Raw genomic sequence first — 22,132 nt, 5'->3', positions numbered from 1 at the left:
GGTGCTAGGAGCTGTACAAACCACCACCAGTGACCCATAAATGACAGAGAATATGAAATTTACATATTTTTTTTTAGATCAGCCAACCCCCACAAAGCAGCTAAATGAGACACATGAACTTTAGAATGTTTATCATAAGCCAAATCATTTCCCACACCACCATTTTGCTTCTAATAGCTTTAATATACCTTATTACTTAAGACTTAAGTCCCCTTTAGTCTCCCCTGTTATATAGCACCTTCAATTAAAGCAATTCTCCCCTACTTGAGGGTGGTCAGGCAGACAGCTGTCAGCCTTTGGAGCACTTCTGTGTCCATGGGAACGCTCCCTAGAAGGCCACTGCATTCCCATACCACATTTACCTCACTTACATCTGTCCTCATCCAACCCCAACCATTTTTACATGGCCTACCCTCCAATACATTTGTCATCGTGCAGTGGTTTGGGAAGAGTACAAATAAGATAATAAATTCTCACCATGGGAAAAAGGAATCACTTTTTTTTAGAGGAGGACAGGACAGCAAAAATCTTTGCTTTGCTTAAGATTTTAATTTTTCCACAAGCTTTTCAACTTTAAGCAGCATGCATGTTTCTGGTGTAGTCAAGTTCATTGCTTGCAGTATTCTACACAGAATTATTTTACATTGCAATACAATAGCAACATTTACCTGAGGCAATCCCTGGTGTGTCAGGCGGGGATGTTGTAGAGCTATCAACGTTTTCATTGTTTTCCCCAAACTCCCTCTTATAGATAGACAGCATGTAGGATATTCTGTAGTCCAGTCTAACACTGAGAATAAACTACAAGAAAAAAGTTTAAAATAAGACTTTTTTTCTGCCTTTAGCAATACAGAATAGATTTTTCTGTGGTGAAATGTACAGAGATATATGATTATTTTAAGTACATATGTCCATGGAAAAAAAAAAAAAAGCTCCATTACATCCATCAGTATTCTGTGATTCCTTTGTCCCTCCAACCATCCTGACACATACTGAGAACTCTAACTGAATACTAAACAGCAGACTGGATTTGTCCAGGGGCTCCAGCATGCTGCCTTGTCCTCACTGCCTGTGAGCCAGATGAGTACATCCAAACCCATGTTTCATATTTCAGCTGGACTTCCAATGCCTCATGAAGATATGGAGTGGAGTGGGGTTGAGAGTAAAGACAACAGGCTCAGGGCTTACCCCCTCAGATGTCTGACAGCCAAGGGCAGCAATGCAGCAGTGAAGCACAAGCCTGGTGTTGTCTTTTTTTACATTGTTTTCTCCTCATATCCTCAGCTGATCGCTAGCAGCATGTTCTTCATGAGCTCCTAACAGTGTTGCCAGCATGGGGCAAAAAAGAAGTTTGGCTTTGGAAGCTACCACTGTAATGGCAGCAGGGATCCCCCTCACTCAACTCACTGCTTTCTTCTAATTGTCGGTGCCTTTTGCTCCTCAGCTGCAAAATTGGAAACTCATACAGGAAAAATCCTAATTCAAATCTGGAAGTGCTGCTTTTATATTGGAATTGTGAGGAAAATAACTTGGCTGTAGACATTAGTACCAATTTAAGGACTGACACACATACATCTGACACTTCACTAACTGACTGCCCATCACCTGAGTCTCAGTGTTTCCCACACTTATGCTCCTTGCCCACAGTAAATGTAAGTGTATAGTGATAGAGGTTTAAGATTATTTAACATATTTTACAATCAGTGTGGATAAAGGACCTATGTTAAGTTACCAAGACTCAGGCAACAGGTGATGACTTAGCAAATGGCGGCAACCTGTTTCTTTGATCTCTAACTAAAGTCAGACAAGCTTCCCAGACCTGGGGTACTGTAATAAGATTTGGCTAGGGCTATGCCACCTAAAAGTAAATAAAATGTCAATTTAACAAACAATATCTTTTCTTTAAAATCTTCTAACAAAGAAGTAAAAAGGCAGGTTTACTTTGGTTCCATGATCAAGTTACCCTATAATTGCACAAGCAAGATTTCTAAAAATAAATTTCCCAAGTCCACGCGTATCAACTAAGTCTATCAGGCCATCTGTTCAATTCTGGATGATGGCAGAATAGAAACTGTTAAGTAAAAAATGTTTTTACTTAAAGGAATAAAGAGGATATATTGAGAATTAATTTGTTATAAACTGAACTATTTCTTAGAATAGAATAGTTTTAATCACCACTGTAGGAGTTTTGCATGATAATACAATAAATCTAAAATATTCTTACTGGCCTTTTAGGGTAATAGCACAGTAATAAAAGGTAAAACGATTTAAATTAATCCTTCTTCATTGCATGTTAACCGAAACGGAATTATTTTGTATTTCTTGTGAACTAAGGTCATATATATGCACATTTACTGTGATTCACCCAACATATGACAACGTGCTAATCTGCAGTAATTTGACCAATTAAGATTAAATGCTCTCCAATCCCAGGCACTCTTGCACTGGACGTGCTGTGAAAAAGGAAAGAATGAGACAGAATGTGATTCTCTTGCCTGTGAGCAGACAGGGAATGCACAGGACAAGGTTGGTGTCCTGGAAACATCCTCCTAGGCATCAACCAGCAGAGCAAGACAGTATGGAGAGAAACTCAGTCACAAAACAACTGAAAGTGAGAAGTAATGCACGTGAATGGTATTATTTAGGTGATAGAACTTCATAACAATCTGCCCTTCACCATAAGCCTTAAACTAAAGGAGCTCTGGAACCAAAGTATGCAGTATTGCGGATACTCTCACAATTGATAGTCTTTCGGATGACGAGTAATTAAAGTAATCTAAATAATTTATAAGCAGTCAGAACAAATGGAATCCTTCAAAAGCAACAATGGTACCGATAGATCCACAGAATTTATAGAAAACACTGAAACATTCCTTCAGGGCAAAAGTATTGCAGAAACTGGGATTTGATATACAGAACAAATGTGTGCCACTTCACTTACTAATAGCACAAAGTGAAAATTATATCTCAGGAGGCATGCTACTGTCATATAGCTTGTCAGTTCAGCTGGGAGAAAAATCATAGCAGCCCACAGACTATTCTCAATCTAACAGTGGAAATCTGAAATGGACCTCAAAAGTGCTGCATGGCCTTACGTGACTTCAGTGGGTCTAGGTTCAATTCTGCCCTTCACCAAACTACTATAAAGTCAAATAATCTACCCCAGTGTAAAATCAGTGTTAATGAGACTGGAAACAGACACACTGTCTTCAGAAAACATTAGTGAGACAGACTAAAGGACAAGTTCTGCCTTTTCACAGTTACAGACTTTCTACAGCATTTACTTCCTTCAGAAATTAAGTAGGTGTAACAGAGCGAGGATCACAACTGCACTGTTGTTCACACAGAATAGTATTCTTCCTCATATCAAGGTCTTATTTTTACAAGAATCAGCCCAGGGAATAGTTAAGGATGCAAGTAACGTTTACTTATTCACATAGCAGCAAGTTCTAACTGTGAAATGGCTGCTACGTATTATCCCACCAATTATTATTACCTGCAAAATCTCAATGATTTTCAGTTTGGTGTCCATTACGATCACATCTTCATTGTCTGAGGTGCTGGTTTGCTTGCTTGGGTGAATGTTTGGCTGTACATCAGGTGCACTGATGGGAAATATAGATCCTCTGCTCAGTACCATTTGGGTCATCATCTCTCCTACACCATGGATGGTCCTCATAACATTGTTTCCTATGCATTAAACAAACACATATATATTTGCCAGCAGTAAAGCTTGCTTGCAAAGCATACACCCATGTCATCAAACCCCTTTACAGTCTTAACAGGCATATTGAAAAATAAGCCATCAATTCCTGTCAAAACTCAGGAGAAGGAATTCATTTAAATTACCCAATGTTTTGGGGACAATTTTCTACACCGATTTTCCCAAAGATCATTTCTTACAGGGCAACAGGTGGAAAAGATGCCAAAAGCTTTCCACAGCTCTGCGAATATGTTCAAGAAATCATAAAAAGTAGAGCAAAAGGAATCTCAGTAGATCACCTAATCCACTCCTTTGTCTGAAGGCATATTACCTACATATAAAACAATTTCTGAAAGAGGTTTGTTTCACCTGTTTCTAAGAATATTTAAGCGTTGCATATCCCACATTATACAACATGCCTAGGCAAGCAATTCCAGTAACTTGACTATGTTTATTGTTAGAAAACTTTTATTGTTATTTCCTTAATATCTTCTACTGCTGCAATTTACGACCTTGCTTTTTAGACACGTGGAAGGAGTTCATTTTCCATGCCTACTCCCACTGATGTCTTCACCATGACTACTGCACATAATATATGTGCTTGACAGTAAGGTTGCTTTTGGCACTGCAGAATCTGGAAGGAGTCTATTGAAGTATCTGATATGTCACACTAAGAGAGAGTAAAGATTTGAGGCTGTGCAAGTCCGATCAATCTCTGTATGTGGTCCAAATGACAGGCCACAAACCAAAGCCAGCTGATACAACTAGTCAACCATCCCCCTTCAAAAAGTCCCAGGAGAATGTCAGGCCATGAAGGCTGTACTGAAGGTCAAACTATCATCTGTCATCACAGTGCCGTTCGTAAGTTATACCTGGGGGAAAAAATTATTTTACACTCATGGCAAAAAACTTCAGTCCAGTCTAGTTGCAGTGGAACCTATCAATGATGCCAGTTCAGTAAAATCCACCAAGAAATACCATCTGCTCCCACAGATTATACTGGTCAGTCTTTATAGTGAATTTTGATTTGAAAAGTATCTCGGTGAATCAATGGCTATCTTCTTCCAAAGGTGGGGAGAAGAAAGAACGAGAGTATTGTGCTACCTAACTACATGAATTAGTTTCCTTTCTTGCAAGGCACAGATCTGAATGAATGGAGCAAAGGAAAGGAATGATAGCATCTCTTTGCAGAAAGAGTGCCAAGACCTAGACTACACCAAAGGCAAACAAAAGAATGGAGGAAATGTAGCTTTGCTGAGGTAAGCCTCAATAGTTCTTGTATGTCTTTTAGTACACTTTAATCACCGTGCAGCTGACAAGTTTTACTCACACTGAAGACACCCTCTTCCCAGATAATCTGCTGTAAAAAGCCAAAGCTATATTTTATTTTGTTAGCAATATCCTCCTCTTATGCCCTCCTTTCTTCAATCCATAGAGCTCAAGTACTGCATGCAGGGAAAGAGGATGCCTTCAGCCCTAACTTTAAAAGGAAAACACACAAAGAATTTGCTTTTTCAAAGTGAATGAGGCAGATTAGTGTCACGTTTGAGGTCCCATTTGGCATCTGGTGTGGTGTGCGATCACTCTGAATTGGTCTTTTGAAAATAATACTTCCAAGTCCCTACAAAGGGGGGGGGGAGAAAATGTATTTCTGACTTTGCATGATGTTAGGAAAAAAAAAAAACTATAAGTCAAACTAAGGGCTAGATCCTCACATTAGGCAGGCGCAGAAAGTTCTCCTAACTGCTTATACCAGTATAAAGCATATAAAATCATTCCAAATAACCTTCCTGCAGCAAAAAGAAAATGGTGCATTTTCCTTTCAGATCAAATAAAACAACTGGGGAATATGGTAAAGATATCTCTCCCCACCTCCACACCCCCTTTCTCCCAGTGCACTAAACATTTATTTGCATTGACCATCATTCAGTACACACATGTAAAGCTGAGTGGAGGACCTTCAACCCTTAAAGTAGCTTCAGTTAAACTGATTTCTTGCATCATCTTCATCTTCAAACCATGAAATAAATGACCTGTCCTAAATAAATCATCCTGTCCTTAATGCTGACTGATAAGCCCACAATGAGACCTATAGATTGTGCAGCTGCTTCGTGGCCTCTTACACCCCTGCTCTACACCTCAGTTGAGAAGTCATCATCCTCTCTCTCACAAAATGTTTTCAAAATCCCTTTCACTCAGTTGTATAGACGTGAACATAAATAGAGGCACTGCTATTTGGAAAGCTCAGGACTTCTTTATAAAACAGCTTAAGTCAGTGGGGTTACCAGCTGATAATTAAACCACTTAAGTCTAGAACAAGTCCAGAAGATATTCTTTAAAAAACTAGATACAACTGCAGTTTGTACCAAATGAGGCAGAAAAATTCCACTTTATCTTGAAAAGTTCCTGCCCGCCCTTCAAGACAGAAGTCCACTTGGTGTAAAGCTAAGAAAAAGACACTGTCTTTTGGACAAGGAGTCAGACAGCGTCTTGGGTGGACCACCTCATGTTCTTGGAGAAAGCAAGCTAGGATTTTCCCTAGAGTATACAGCCTGCTTATTTCTCAGCTATCACTGGGTTGCTGCACAGGCTCTGCAGGGGATGGGATTCAACTCCGTCTGTGACCAAGGAATTAGTCACTCTCTCTGCATTTCAGGACCACCTCCATAAATGGGGAGACTACTTTCTCCATCTCTAAAAAGGACAGTGAGAGGCCTGATATAACAAAGACTGGGAGGCACTCAGCTGATGTGACAATGGAGCCTATAAAAAGCATCTAGGAAGTAAAAAGAAATTAGATGACTGCTGTCCTTTCCCCTTACCCACAGAACACCAGTGGTAAAGATGGTACAAACCAGTGAGCGGTAGCTATGAAGCTGCTTCCCAACAGCATTGGTAACAAGGATAAACTCCCTGCCCACAACATTCCTTTACTAGTGACCCTCATGCGACTGGTATAAACAGATAGAGGCAGGAAAGCAAAGGAGGATTAAGTTGGCATTTATTATCACTGCCATTTCAAACTATTTCATGAATGCATAGGAAAGGATTTTAGTGAGAGATAAGCCTACTTAATCCAGTTTAGTATTTACAGCTGAAATGGGTAGTGACTCAATATTTCTGCATTATTTCTGTCAATAACAACAGTAAGACAAGGTGTCATCAGTAAATCCATCCTGGAAAACTTTTTAACTAACTGCCTGATGCTGACCATTATTTTCAATTAACTCAGAGCAGGGTTGGGGAGAACACTCCCAGAGTGAAAATAATACAGCAACTGGAGCAATTCAGCATTCTTTGCAGGAAAGATTTTAACAACTATGTTTTGTAGGGTGCTGATTGAATGTAACCATCTCTTAGGAGTAAACAGCAGTCAACCAACACATTCATGCATGGCAACAAAGCAGCTGACTGCATCTCAATACTGGGAGGAACTGCTCTATTCTTCAAAAGAAGCCATAAGGATCATTCGTGTACATAGAGAGTGGGCAGTAGCTTCTCTTCACAGTAATCAGCACTCATGGTGCTAAGTGTTATGTGTCCAGTCTTGGAAATCTAGACCATGTTAAGCATGGATTTAAATCTCTCACTCACAAACATCAGGGGCCAGCAGAAGTCTTGCTAGTGAGCTGTTTCTTCTCACTATGCTTTTGTGTTCTCTTCACTTTAATACAGTTATCTCAGCAGAAAGGGCATGAGTCTCTGAGGTAAGGCATGCAGAAAGGTTACTGCGGCTTAAAAAGTGACTGACTGCATGTCAGCTAAGCCTGCAACAATGCAAGACAAAATAAACTGGCTCAATAAAAGAGATTTAAGTTCTTAGTATATGCGCACACAATGGCTAAAATAACAGAGCTCTGATCTTAGTTACAGCTGCAAATTGCTTCCTGAATACCAATGCCCAAGGAAAAATTAACTTACTGCCTCAGCTAGTTAACTGAGCTAAATCAGGAGAGAGAGCAAGTGGATGTGAACCTTGATCACTTTAGTGTGCTACTAAAGCTAAGTTACTTTACTAGAGAACTGTGAAGAGAAGCCTGAGCTGTGCCTTCATATGGTACTGCCACGCTTAACCTGCTGATTTCCATCATTGCTGTCTTCTTTGAGGTCAAGTTATTAACATTTATATTTGGTTGAAAAGTGTGGCAGGGAGGAGGTAACGGTCATTGCAATGTTGTAAGGTGTTAGTGAGTGCAACCAACCACTTCTCTCACCAGCAAAGCACTGCAAGAGTGCTCAGAGCTGTGAATGACCAACAGAGGAAAAGAATGCAAGGCAACTTCCATGAATCTTCTTCCATTTTTTTCCAATTTTCCCCTCCTCTCCCCAGTTCTTCCTCTCTGCTTCTCCCTCTGCCGAGACAAGTCAGATGCCAAGAACCTTCCATAAGCAGTGGACCCATTAGAAATGCCCCCTGTTGAATGTACAATCTCACAAGGTTAGCCAGTGGAAGAGTGAAATCACTGTATGTATAAGTGGTAATTTAAAGGAGATGGAGATTGACAGGCACTGAAAAAAGAGGAAACAAGAGAATGCTTGTCAATTTTCAAAGGACAACTGTGCGTCTCCTTTTCATTACTTTTTATTACAGTGATCACAACTTCCTAATGAATATCAGTTTCTGTCACAAAACTGTAGCACATAATCTCATACAATTTGGCACAATTGACAACACAGCGGCCTCTCTGAGAAGAAAGACTTTTCAGAGGAGTCAATTATGGGAAAAAAATAACAACCACCCAAGTAATCGAAACAGTGGATAATTTGACACTTCATTTTCTACATAAACATATTTTCTTTATAAGTAATTTACTGGTTGCAAAAACTCTAAAAGCAAAATATAAAAGTAAACAACGATCTGCTATGTAACACAGTACGGATGGTAAGTGACAAAATACCATATTCAGAAAGAAAAACAACTGTCAAAGGCAGCTGGCAATTCATGCCTTTTCTTCAAATTGTTCCTAGCCAATTGCTATGCAGCATCCTCAGTTTGCTCTCCAGTACTCACAGCATTTTAGGTATTTCACAAACAGTGCAGAGAACTGTGCAGTAGCTGTATGTGAATACACACCGGACAGCCTGAAAGGCTGGCAGATACCCTTAAAGCAAATAGCCCTCTACTCCACAGATATCCCCAAGGCACCAGGGAACTGACTTGCAGCCTTGTTTATTTAAAAATTAACTACATGCACCTGATCTGGTCCCTAGTTGCCACAGAGGGACAGTGTGCTCTTACTAACATTATTGTTCAGTGTTCCTCAACAGAATCCAAAGATGGATTTCTAGGACTCAGTTTTCAAAACTGTTCAGCCATTTTTAACTCGAATAGTTTTCCACAGTGCTCATCTCCCTACTCTGAAATGTAAAAAGTGCCCATCGTTTCAAAAGGATTTAACACCCAACAGCTCTCATTAGGGACTGGAGAAGCTGGATGCTCAGTGTTTCTAGAAACTAAGTACCTAAATAGGAGCTGACACATGATGAGTTCTTCAAGAAATCTAGTACTTAATGACCAGGAAAGACAAATGCACGTGTATCCACTGCTCCAACAACTTTCATTAATCTGCCCATAAAAGCCCAATACATTGTGCAGTCTTGTTTATATAAAAAGGAGGGCAGGAGAAGAGACAAAAAGTTTTGCAGAAATGTAGCATTTCTAGCATTGTCTCAATAATTACAAAGTTATAGAGATGACTCTCTGATGTCATAAAACCTGAGTATGCTTTTGACTAGGAAACCTGACACTTCAACTTCTTCCAAACACCTCCTAGAAAACAATTCCCATCCAATGTAGCAGAGCACAAGACAGACAGCACGTGCTACCAACATAGTTAGCCCTTCTCTGCCATGCCAACTTCTTTCAGAACAGCCCTTCAGGCCTACTCCACCATCTACAACCAAATGAAATCCCAAAGCCTTCTCAGTCCTCCTCAGCCACTCTCATTTTTCCCATGAAATGAACTTTTATCAACTGTAGCCCTGGTGAGGCAAAACTAAATTTTGCCAGTGCACTGGGAAAGCTTTAGGCTGGTTTCTAAGCTCACTGCTGCGTTAGGAGACATCAGGCATGTTGCTGAAAGTCCAAAACTTTTACCATCAAAGTCAGTTTCCAGCAACACTGACCTTGTCTCAACCCATGCCTCAGTATAGGTGTGTTCAACCAGGTTTTAAGACAGTACTTACAACAGCAAGTCACTTTTCCGATGACTGCCGAAATGCAAGCCTTGACTCCAAACAGCCTTGACTTTGTAGATTTCAGTGAGACCTACTCTATTACTCCACCATAAGCTTCTTAAAGTTTCACTGCCATCTTAAAGCATGCAATACTGCCAACCCTTGGGGATCCTCTGGCAGGGAACTGTATATGCAACAATGTCTAGTTACCAAGGGCTAAATTAAAAACCCAATGGCAGCTTTAGCTCTACATTTCTTTGTCTTTGTTGATTTGGCTACATTGCTTCATGCAATTTAATTTTTCTACGTGAAAAGTTACAGCCATTTTCAAGACATATAATAACAACACTTCAGTACCTAAAGGAACGCATTTTATTTCAAACCCTTTAGAGCTATATATTATTTGCCAGAAGCATTAAGCCTTACAGCTCTGTTTGTGAAAGAGGTATTAATTTTTACAGGTTTTCTACAGAATTTGCTCATAAAGACTGAAGAACCTACCATAAATAGGCCAAGAATCACACTTTATTTCTTCATTAAACCATTTTTCTTTGCTCAGTAACTAGCTGACCTCAGGTAAGCCTCACAGGAAACCTAATGCATGACATTAAGGGCAGAAGGTGAGGCCGCTTCTACATTTTATACAGCCCTCAGAACTAATGAGGCAAAACAAACAAAATAACCCACAATAGGCATCACACATTTATTTGCTACCCACCCCTTGAGTGATTCTGGCCACCTCAGCCTCCGCTTACCTACAGTATATCCACAAACTCTCCCTTTTTGTGTACAAACTCACTGCTACTCCACCAAAGTTCACCACCTCCTGACATTCTATAGGGTCTGTTGGTGTTGCCTATCCCCAAAACCACAAAGCAGTGTCAAAAATACAGCTTTCACGCCATGGACATTAGACAAAGGAAAAAATATACACATCAGCGTACTGGCCTTGAAAGTAAAAAGCATCATGGGAATCAAGCCTTCTAGCCAAGTTACATCTATGAAATGGATATTGATTCCTAGAAGACCAATGGTCTCTGGAATCACATTAATGTACAGGCCTCATGATGAGGGAAAGAACAAGGTCGAAAGAGAAATGGTCCATGCCAGAGAATGAAATTCTCAGACTGACCTCCCCTTCGGTCTGACAATATTCTGCACTGAGCCGCAGTTGCTTCACTACAGACATCTGTAACTAACACAGCTAACTTTCCTAAGGGTTAAATCTTTTTTCTCTTGTAACCCTTCTTTTGTAAACTGCTGGCATAAATTATTGCTCCAGTCTGCCAGGCAGCCACTGCCTCATTAGCTCTGCTAATCAAAGTATGCCTCAAGAAGATATTTCAAATTGTTAACTAGACAAAAGAACAGCTAACAGACATGGATGTAAGGCTGAGAAACAATATAGGCTTTTCTGATAGTCCTGAATGAAATCTATTCCTTCTTGGTCACAGAGGAGCCACTGGCATAGTAGAAATGGCAGGTCCAACCTTGTTCTCCACCCCGTTCCAGTAGCGGTTCCTCTACTGGTGCTTCTAAGCAGTATGCATTTCTACCTGCAGCAAAGAGGGCTGGAAGAAAACCTACCTATCTTCTTGCTCAGTTGAACCTAAGGGACTAAGCAGACTATCAGGATGTAACAAAGGGGCAGAAGACTGGACAAGAGTCCCCTGACACACTGATATAACAAGCACTCCTTTGCAGAGAGATGGCAGCCCACCAGTGCTGAAGTCTTCAGGAGAGAGCGAGGTCTTCCCCCCATTCTGACCCCTGCCAAGGTCAAATCCTTTGGGGTACATCACAACAAACCAGCAAAGCTTGCTGTATGACACAGGGGTCATACTCTTCATGATACACTTCAAAGAAATGTTCCACTATCTTAGGACACCTATGGACAGATCTTTAGTCCCTTCGGCCTACAGTAGGGATATCCTACCAAGCTAGAGACCCAGGCATAACATGAAGGACCTGGTATATTTGGCTACCAGTTTGAATAGGTAAAGGGAGGCATCTGTTGAGCCAGCACTGAGCAACGCATTTCATGTGAGAATCACAGAGGCAGGAGCAATTGGAATTTATAGGTAGTTTTTAAAATCTGCTTCTCAAAAAGACTGAGCATAGCCTTCCTTTGCAGAAGCAAAGGGAGCTGAAAGACTGATGTCAGTGGACACAGGCTCAGGAAAATTGTGGTCATTTACATGAGCTCCTGAGGGAAAGACATACTCTGCAGATAACCTAGATTTGTCCCACCAATTTTCAAATTCGTGCCCAGCACTGTGGAGTTACATCCCATGACATATGCAGCTTAAATTCAAGGATGTATTTCCTTGCATGTCATTATTCTCATTCCCAAACATCATTAACTAAATAGCACTAAGCTGTGTGGCAAATGTGTAGCCTGCCTGCTAACACTACCATGTCATTTCATCTTTCAGACCTGACATGCTATAGCTGCATGGTTTGACTAAAATCAGCTATTTGAAAGATCAATCGCACCTAGAGAAAGATGTGCATTTTAATTCACAGGGAATAAATAACCAGTATTGGACAAGGCAGATTGGGTCCTGACTGGAATGATACAGCAGGGTGCCCTTATTAGGAAAGCAATGACTTTACCTTTTAATTAAAACTGCAAGAGATTATAATGTTCTTGAAAGGTGCCAGAATGACAGCACTACTAAATGAAGTCCTCACTTTCTCCTTAAGAAAAAAATGCGTCTTTAGGATGCAGGTAGTATATATTATAAACCCCATATTTTTTAGATTCCGAAAGGAAAAAAAAGAAACTGAGAAAAAATTTCAAATAACCTCAAAAAAGATACAAAGTTAAGACACCGAAAAAAAGAGTTGGCTGCAATATTTTCAAGGCAATCCACTTTTAGGATGCAATCTAGGTAAGAAGCATTTCCAAAAATATACATATTTTCTTTTTCCAAGATCCTCTCACAAATGTTTGTAGCCAACTTTCCCCAATCTGTCCTCATCAAATAAGGTTACACCTGAAAACTACATGCACACTAATTTAATTCTGGTTAAGGTAACAAACAGTGGCATTAAAATCAAGCTTCTTAAAGGAAGTAAGGCATAACGTTAACAATAACGTAAGGCTTTTTTCAGAATCTTTGCAGAACCAATATAGAGAAACTCACACACAACATCAAGGACTACCTCAGCCATCAACGTGAGCCAAAATTTAAGCAAAGGATGGAAGAAGACATCGTGAGGTAAAAGGTTAATTAAGTCTTCATGCAACTTCCACTAAGCCTAAAAATACATCCCATTTTGCAGATTTGCTTCAGCAGTTCAACACTTGTCCTATATACTTCCTTACTTAGCAAGTGGTTTTGCTGAAATAAGTGGGTCTATTTAAGAAATAAATATTAAACAGGGAAGAAGACTTCAGATTGCTGGTTGTAAATTTGGTTGTTTCAATTTCGAGGTGCACAGCTCCAGGCAGGCTTCCCACAGCCAAGACCCACCTCATTCTTCCCCCCACCATTAATATATTTCTACCCATTCCTAAAATCCTGACTACAGATTTCACGATGTGGAGCAGTTGCCAAACCAGTAGAGCCAAGCTCACCAGTTCCCTACAACTCCACATTACAGGTATCAGATGCTGGAAGATTTTGTTGCTACTGACCTGGAACAAATCGATGTCAGTAATGGAAAGGCAGTATACCCTATCTGTTCCCAAATTTATACAGCACTCAGTTTCCCATAGAAATCAATAACTTTTAACAAAACTGAAATGCAAAATCTATCAGGTAAAATAGCTCCTACTCAAGATTCTTAACTTCTATAGAGCTGCCAGTTTGGATCTACTGTAGCTGCAGAATAGGAATTACATAACTTTTCTGTTTGGTCAAACTTCTTCTGAAGTCACTTGTCCTAGAAAATAAACTGCATTTCTGAATAGGCATAATTATTGACAAAATATGGCTGTTAAATATCCACTTAATATTAATCTATGTAAATTCACAATAAGTTAGTGATGAAATTAAAATATACAGAGCCCAAGCTGGTATTCAGTAGCACTTTCCTACATTAGAGTTACAGGATCTGGCCCCTAGTGCTTGATAAAGTTTAAACACATTTGTTCATACCATTAAACCATCAGTCCCAGGCATAATGTCTATCTTTCAGTGTTTCTCAAAACTGGGTTTTAGAGCTACACTTCAAAGCTCTAAGCTCAAAGTATGAAATACATGTTCTTACTGAATTAAAACTAATGCCTAGAAATTTGTGATCACTGACTGGATGGATTAAAAAAGAAAAAAAGGAACCAAAACCCCTCAATTTTTTAAAATCTCCAGAACTAATGATTTACTTCCACATATTCACAGTATATACACAAAATCACAACAGATAGAATCTTAGCTTTTTTTTTAAAAAAAAAAAAAAAGAGAATATCAATGTAATGAGTTTTCCAACTCAGGGAAGCTAACTTTCCTTAAGAGAGAAACTGTGTAAACCTGCACACCCCTAGAGCAATAATGTGTTGGAGGGACACCTACCTGCAATACTCTGTGTTCAAAGGTATGATATGAATGTTGCAACTATTGGACCAGAGAGGATGCTGTGGAGTGAGACCCTTGCTGCAGTCTGGAGAGATATAGAAGAGCAGAATCTGACCTCCTCTGAAGACAGGAAGAAATCATCCTCACACCTAACTGACTGGAGGGAGGGCTCCCACCACCCTGAACAAGGGCAGGAAACAATCCTTCTGTCTGTACTTTATGGAAGTTATGAGTAAGCAAACACTTTCGGTGGCAATCAACGGGCCATGCTGATTTTAGAAAACTCCAATGCATTTTCAAAACCCACTGAGTTACTTTCTATTGTAATTCTCCTTACTTAATAGCCTAAGAGATCAGTATTGTAAATTAAAAGGGACGATAAAAAAAACACGACAGGCAACTGATCAAACAACTAACAGATGTTCTCAACAACCCAGTTTTATAACAGAGAGAGCATATCTGTGTAAAAGGGGAAGGGGAACCTTTGATATACAATGTTATAGGTGCTATAAAATTGAGAAACAATGTATACCTACAGCTTTGCCTGGTGAACAATCCTTACTGTCAGAGTGAGGGGAGAGCTAGATGAAATTCCTGAGACCAGTTTCTCTGTTAGACTGTTCGTTCCTCAGGATCCCTAGTGGGGGTGGATTCAGACTCCACAGGACCTAGGTAACATCAGTACCTTTAAGGTCAGAGACTGATTTGGGTAGAAGTGACAGCACAAGATGCAAAGCACCGTAGAATCAGACCCCCGGTCTTTCCCCTTACCCCAGAAGTACAAAAACATCATTAAGACACATATTCATCTCATTCACAGGCCTGTTCCAGCAATCTTAATACAGCAAGGTCTCCCTGTCAAACACAGACTCAAGCCCAGTCTCAGGTCAGGACTCAGTTATCCTTAGCATCATGTACAGTCCAACACATGCAGAGGCACAGAAGTTCCAGCCCACCACCTCCACTCAGAAAACATAAGCACTTTCTGCACCTTACTGTGGCCTCAAGCACAAGTTCTTGAAGTCTGAAAAGACTGGACACAGAAGCAGCCTACTACACTACAGCACAAGCCAGCAAATCCCCTGAACTCGGCTCTTTCTAACTCAGTGTGGACACATTGCACCTCAGCTACAGCTAAGTGATACCTAGGCAAGGCAGGGGCTCTGTGTGTTAAGGGCCTCATTCAAACCTTCTCATGATCTTGTAGCAAAGACACAATCAGGATGTGGGTGCAAGACAACCACAGGGCTGGTTTTAAAGGACTGCTACCCAACAAAAGCTTTAAAACAGAAAAAAACAACAGGAGGGAAAGGAAAAAGAGCAGAGCCAAATACTCAGCTGGCACAAACTCTCACAGTCCTAGGAATGAGAGTAACTTATGCGATCCAATCTCCTGCCTCCATGGTCTGATTCATTCCTCACCAGCAGGCTCCCACATAAAGCAAGGAAAGGCAGAAGTTACAAACAACGGACATTTCAGCCACAGCAATTGTGTCCTGAATGTCAGCAACTACAGTACCTGCTGCTTTCTTCTTGAGCTTGCTCTCTAATCTTAATCTGCAACTAAAGGTAATGCTGACTGGGGTTTGTGTGGTTTTCCCTAATGGAAAGTAGTCCACTGTTTTGCTCCAGTAATATGACTTTCAGACATAAGTACGTTCTTTGGGCATGAAGTTCTATGAGCTGGTTGCTCAAAAATAGTGAATAGGAGTTACGAAACTGCTTAAACTGTTTCTAAATTACGCATCCTTGTGACATGCATCTTCGCAGCCTAATGCTGCCCATGGGTACATAAGCATGCACCTCCAGAGAAAGGAGGAATGGTAAGATGCTTGGGCATAGCAGTTAAACATTCAGGATCATTCTGTCTCAACTGCAAATGAATGCGCAGTTTGTGTGTTTTAGGACCTGTCAATCAGAAAAGAAGAGGGAGGCTGAAGACAAGGTATGACCATCCAACGATGGGCATCCTTTTCTTTTGTCAAAGACTGTAGAAGGCCTCTCCAGCAAGCCTTACAGCTATTTCCACATAACACTTGTCACTCTGCAGCAAAATTTCAGTGCCTATTTTTAATCCTAGACAGCACAGCCAATATCTCTATCTCTGGTCTCCCTTGAGATGGTAGACATGACTGACAACAGTCTGAGCTAGCAAAAAATCCTCTCTAAATCAATGGGCTTTCTAGCCACATAGTTGGCAGGAAAAGGGAAAAAAAACCCAAACCAACCCACAGATCATTTCCAAAAGAACATCAGTGGATTGCCACATCCTGACCTGAACTGGTCCGGTGTTTAAAAGATAAATATCCATGGAGACAACTAGAGCCAAGAAAGAAGTTTAATGAATCTGTATAAAGGCCAAAGCTAATCAAAGACACAAAAAATTCCACCTTTGTTCCATGACTTTTTTGCTGAAAGAATGTGAGACAAAAACAGATGTGTGACAAAAATTTCCAACAAGGCTCCAGTCAATGGCTGAGTGTTACTAACAAGGCTACTGTGCATCATTTTGCACAGTGGTGAAATTTTCTGCATTCTTTCACACTCATTTATTTGAGAGCAAATTAATTGATTTGCATGGAATTGCTCTGGAAATTAGTATAACTGAGAGCAGGTCTGTTTGCACTTCATGGGTGGTTCTTTCCTCTCCTATGTAGCCTAAAAGGAAAGACTTCAACAGAAATAAAAGGGAACCAAGGATTAAACACACTTTATGGGTAATGAAAGTGAGTAAAAACATTGAATGAGATGTATAACCAGGATTAAAGACTTGAGCAGAGGAGAACTTAACTGAAGAACCACATCTGCATGCTACATCTCCCAATACGCCAAGATTATATCTGGAGTCAAGCTCTGTCCAAAGCCATTTAAGAAGAGAGTCTGCAATGCAGTTTTTTCAGAGACAAAAAAGGAAAACATAATTCTAAGTGTCTGAACATACAGTCTTCCTCTAGTGTCGTAGAGGGACTGCAGCCAGCTACAGCACAGAATCACAGAATGTCCTGAGTTGGAAGGGACCCACAAGGATCATGAAGTCCAACTCCTGTCCCTGTACAGGGCGACCCGAAAATTCACACCATGTCTCTGAGGATGTTGTCCAAGTGCTTCAGCAGTGTACCTCCCTGGGGAGCCTGTTCTAGTGCTCTGCCACCCTCTGGGTGAAGAACCTTTTCCTAATATCCAACCTGAACCTCCCCTGGCACATCTCCCTGCCATTCCCTCAGGTCCTATCATTGGTCACCAGAGAGAAGAGATCAGCGTCTGCCCCTCCTCCTCCCCTTGGAGGAAGCTGCAGACTGTGATGAGGTCTCCCCTCAGTCTCCCTTTCTCCAGGCTGAGCAAACCAAAGTCCTTTAGCAACTCCTCATACAGCTTCTCCTCTAAACCCTTCACCAACTTCGTGGCCCTCCTCTGGACACTCTCTAGTAGCTTTATAACCTTAATGTACTGTGGTGCCCAAAACTGCACACAGCACTCAAGGTGAGGCCGCACCAGTGCAGAGTAGAGCGGGACGATCCCCTCCCTCGACCGGCTGCAATACAGGGCTCGATGTACCCCAGGGCACGGTTGGCCCTCTGGGCTGCCAGGGCACGCTGTTGGCTCTTGTTCAACTTGCTGCCAACCATAACCCCCAGGTCCCTCTCTGCAGAGCTGCTCTCCAGCCTCTCATTCCCTGGTCTGTATGTATGTCCAGGGTTGCCGTGCCCCAGGTGCAAAATCCGGCACTTGCCCTTGTTAAACTTCACACGGTTGGCGATTGCCCAGCTCTCTAATTTGTCTAGATCTCTCTGCAGGGCCCCACTGCCCTCGAGAGTGTCAACAGCTCCTCCCAATTTGGTATCATCAGCAAACTTAATTAGTATTCCTTCAAGTCCTGCATCCAAGTCATTTACAAAGACATTAAAGAGTACTGGCCCTGAGATGGATCCCTGCGGAACCCCGCTAGTGACTGGCCGCCAGCCCGATGTAACCCTGTTTACTATGACCTTTTGAGCCCGACCCATCAGCCAATTGCTCACCCACTGCATTATGTGTTTATCCAGCTGTGTGCTGGACATTTTGCCCAGGAGGATACTCTGAGAGACAGTGTCGAAAGCTTTACTGAAATCCAAAAAGATCAGCTGGCTTCCCTTGGTCAGCCAGGAGGGTGACCTTGCCATAGAAAAAAATCTTGTTAAGCAGGACTTTCCCCTTGAGAACCCGTGATGGCTGGGACCAGTGACTGTGCTGTCTTTCAGGTGTTTTTAAAGAACTCCCAGAATAATCTTCTCCATAGTTTTGCCAGGCACAGAATTGCGACTGACAGGCCTGTAGTTAGTGGGGTCATCCCTGCTGCCCTTCTTGGCAACTGGGACAACGTTTGCCAGCTTCCAGTCAACCGGGATCTCTCCAGATTCCCAAGAGCATTGAAAAATCATTGAGAGCGTCTTGCTCTGACATCAGCCAGCTCTTTAACTACCCTTGGATGAATCTCAACTAGGCCCCATCGACTTACAGGGATCCAGCTGGAGCAGCAAGTCCTGCACAAGTTCGGGGTTGATTGGCAGTTTCTCATTCCCACAGTCATGGTTCTCTAAACCAGGGCTCTGGGGGTCCCAGAACACATCATCGGTTTCGAAGACCAAGGTGAAGAAAGAATTAAATGTCTCTGCTTTGTCTGTGTTCCTGTTTGTAAGGTGACCACGCTCATCAAGTAACAGGCCAATGTTATTTCTGCCTTTTGCCATTAACATATTTTGAAAAGCCCTTTTATACTTTTATACTTTCTTTTTTCCCCTTATTTCTAGAAGATGATCCCTGCTAGGCCAAGCTGGCCTTCCGCCTCACCTGCTTGACTTCCTACATTTTGGGGTTGCCTGCTCCTGTGCTCTTAGGAGGTAGCCCTTAAAAAGTGACCAGCCCTGATGGACCCCAGTACCTTCAAAAGCTTTTCCCCAGGGAATGTTACTAAGTAGATCCCTGAGCAACCTGAAGTCTGCTCTCCTCATATCCAGAGTTGAGGTCTTGCTGACTGTTTTCCTCCTGTTACCTTAAGATTTTAAACTTGACTGCTTCATGGTCCCTATGGCCAATGCAGCCACCAACCACCACTTCACCCACAAGACCCTCTCTGTTAATTAGCAACAGATTGAGGAAGGCACCTTTCCTGGTCAGTTCCTTTAGTACCTGTACCAAGAAGTTATCGTCCAGATGGTTTAGGAATCTTCTGGACCTGTTTGTACCAGCTGTGTGGCATTCACAGTTGACAGCTGGCAAGTTGAAGTCCCCCAGAAGAATGAGATGGCTTAGAGGCATCCCTTAGTTCCTTAAAGGATAACTCATCAGTGCCATCAAGCATGCTTTAGTGTGCACAGCATTGAAAGAAAGACCTTTAGGGGCTTTCAGTAAAGTATACTGGCAGTGATGGAGGAAAGGTAAGAACTAAGCATAAGACTTCCTGGCTCAGAGATGACAGAGCAGCCATTGACAGTCTACACTTCTCCAGAGTGCGTGAACCTCAAAGAAGAAAAGAGTTACGAAGGATGGCACACTAAAGCAGGGCATCTGTAGGAGTGACTGAGCAACATGATGATTAGGAAAACTGAAGGCTGGGAAAAGGCCTCCCAGAGAAAATATAAAATAGTTGTTCAAACACGACAGCTCATCCTTTTCGGTGTTGTGGGCCAGCTGGCAGTGCAACAACACATCAGCCACATATTAAAACAGAATTTGCCGTTAGCCAGTCTCCTCGACCCTTGGCCCACATGACTGTCACACCTCCCTTCCACACACAGAGGAAAACTAAGCTGTTAAGTTTCAGCACTTTCCTGGCATGCTCATTCTTCAACCCAGTTTTAAGCCATTTTAAAAAAGGCAGTGAGACATAGAGCATTGTGTCTTGTGACAGTCCTGGGGTTGTCAGACAGGCAGTCTGGTCCGAGTTAAAAAAATAATATTCTAAACTAACAAACAGATGCAGAGGATGGCCTCATCTGGACTTCCATCTGGTGCTTCTGCAGTTCTCAGACCAGTACATCTTATTCTCCATTCAAGTGAAGTGCTAAGACCACCAAGAAACACTCATGCCGCATGCTATCTGCACTTGCTTGGGATGTTCATCGCATGGGACACTAAGGACTAGACCCAGGTTTGAAAGCTCAGTTCCAAACAAGCAAAGGAGCAGCAGCACCAACGCAGTAACCACAAGTCATGAAGTCTGCAGCTCTGTTTGAAAAGGTTCCTTTTTGGCAATCCATCTTAATGTGTTCTGCAGTACATTCCTGTAGGTGGGTTTAAAGAACCTTGAAAGATCAATGAGAGATTCCCTAAATTATTTCCACCCTAAATAATGAATTACACATTGGAATAACAGTCTTCACTTCTTCTCTCACCTCCGTCCTGAAACTTGCTCAACCTTTCAAAGTATGATGATATAGGAACTTGAACAATATCTAGAATTGCCAGCAGCGTCCGAGTCAGTCTGAGAAGCTCACTAAAGCTATAAAAGCCAAAGTATATGAGGTTTCGAGCCAGATGTACCACCTATGAGAAAAAAAAAAATTAAAAATGAAGTATCAGCAACCTTTGTGGTATTTGGCTGTGCAATACAGTTGCATTTCACACAACAATGTTCAGAGATCCAGATCTAGACTTCATTCAAATTAGTACAAATCTTTCCACTGGTTTAAATGGGCCTTGGACTAAGGCTAGTGACTCTGAAATGTTTTTTAGTTAGACAAAACAATTGGTCAGTCAAATTACCAGAGAGCGCAAAAACAATATAAGATTTAGGAAGGCTTGAAAGGATACAATTGCAACTGGGAAAATATGTAAAATCGAGAAGCAAGACTCCAGCAAACTGTTTAAAGAGGCAGCAGCTGTAGAGAAGATGGAAGTCAAAAGAAGAGTAAGACGACTGTGGTAAGTTTGAACAGAGGTGATTTCAGATGACCAGAGACAGGAGTGACAAAGCTTGAGAGGTAGGTTGGAGGAGGAACTATAAAAGCTGTAAGCATTTCCCCTTTATTCAATATTATTTTAATCTAGAAGATTTAGGCCTGAAGAGTCTGTCAGGAATTTCAAACAATATTTAAAACAAAAGATTATGTTATTCGGAGTATTTCCTTCAGTGTCATATCTTACACAGAGAATTGTACTTATACTGAAGAATCCTGGCATGCTAATTCACTGATGTGGAAAGAAAGGCCGTATTCACCCCCACACATATCCCTCCTCCTGCCACTGAAATGCAACCATCTCAGGAAAAGGAAGGGAAAATACAGCTGTTTGACAGCAGACAGTAATACTAACTTCTGCAGTAACAGTCATCACCTAGAACACTGGAATTAGGAACTGGTGCTTCTTTAGGACATTTTACATGGACACTTATTCTGCAACTACCATTACTTTGAAAGAGCCAATGTCAGACTGGCTGGAATAAGGAGGAATACTGTTAAGTAGCATGCAGATATCTAAGAAGTACCTCAAATGTGAGTTTATTTTTCTCTTTGTCTCCAAAAGGAAAGGGCTGATTTACAACTTCTTTCAAGTACTCTTCTACAAATTCCATAGTTAGTGCAAATTTCCTCTTCATTTCGTTCCTCGAAGAGTCTGTGAAAGAATCATACCTATAATGCAAGGCACAGAAGAAAGAAAAATTAAACACCTCTGATATCAGGATAAGCTGTCACTAAAAAAACCAAACAAACCAATCACAATGCTATAAAATTACTGCCAGTTCTCTGTAAGGAGA

At 41.3% G+C, this 22,132-nt stretch overlaps 1 protein-coding gene across 3 annotated transcripts in view; it reads right to left on the bottom strand.

Annotated features, from left to right (window-relative positions):
- ITPR2 (inositol 1,4,5-trisphosphate receptor type 2) overlaps positions 1 to 22,132 on the bottom strand; it is a 269,515-nt gene that overhangs the window by 157,349 nt on the left and 90,034 nt on the right. For all 3 annotated transcript variants that reach the window (XM_075113616.1, XM_075113625.1, XM_075113634.1), the window contains 4 exons: positions 21,863 to 22,007; positions 20,772 to 20,922; positions 3,497 to 3,690; positions 669 to 801 (listed from right to left, as the gene is read on the bottom strand). In XM_075113616.1, coding sequence (XP_074969717.1) covers positions 669 to 801; positions 3,497 to 3,690; positions 20,772 to 20,922; positions 21,863 to 22,007 — 623 coding nt within the window. The remainder of the gene's footprint in view (positions 1 to 668; positions 802 to 3,496; positions 3,691 to 20,771; positions 20,923 to 21,862; positions 22,008 to 22,132) is intronic.

This window comes from Phalacrocorax aristotelis, chromosome 1, assembly GCF_949628215.1.
Source record: "Phalacrocorax aristotelis chromosome 1, bGulAri2.1, whole genome shotgun sequence".
Taxonomy (NCBI): domain Eukaryota; kingdom Metazoa; phylum Chordata; class Aves; order Suliformes; family Phalacrocoracidae; genus Phalacrocorax; species Phalacrocorax aristotelis.
The sequence above is the reverse complement of the archived record's forward strand: the minus strand, read 5'-3'. Positions and strand labels throughout refer to the sequence as shown.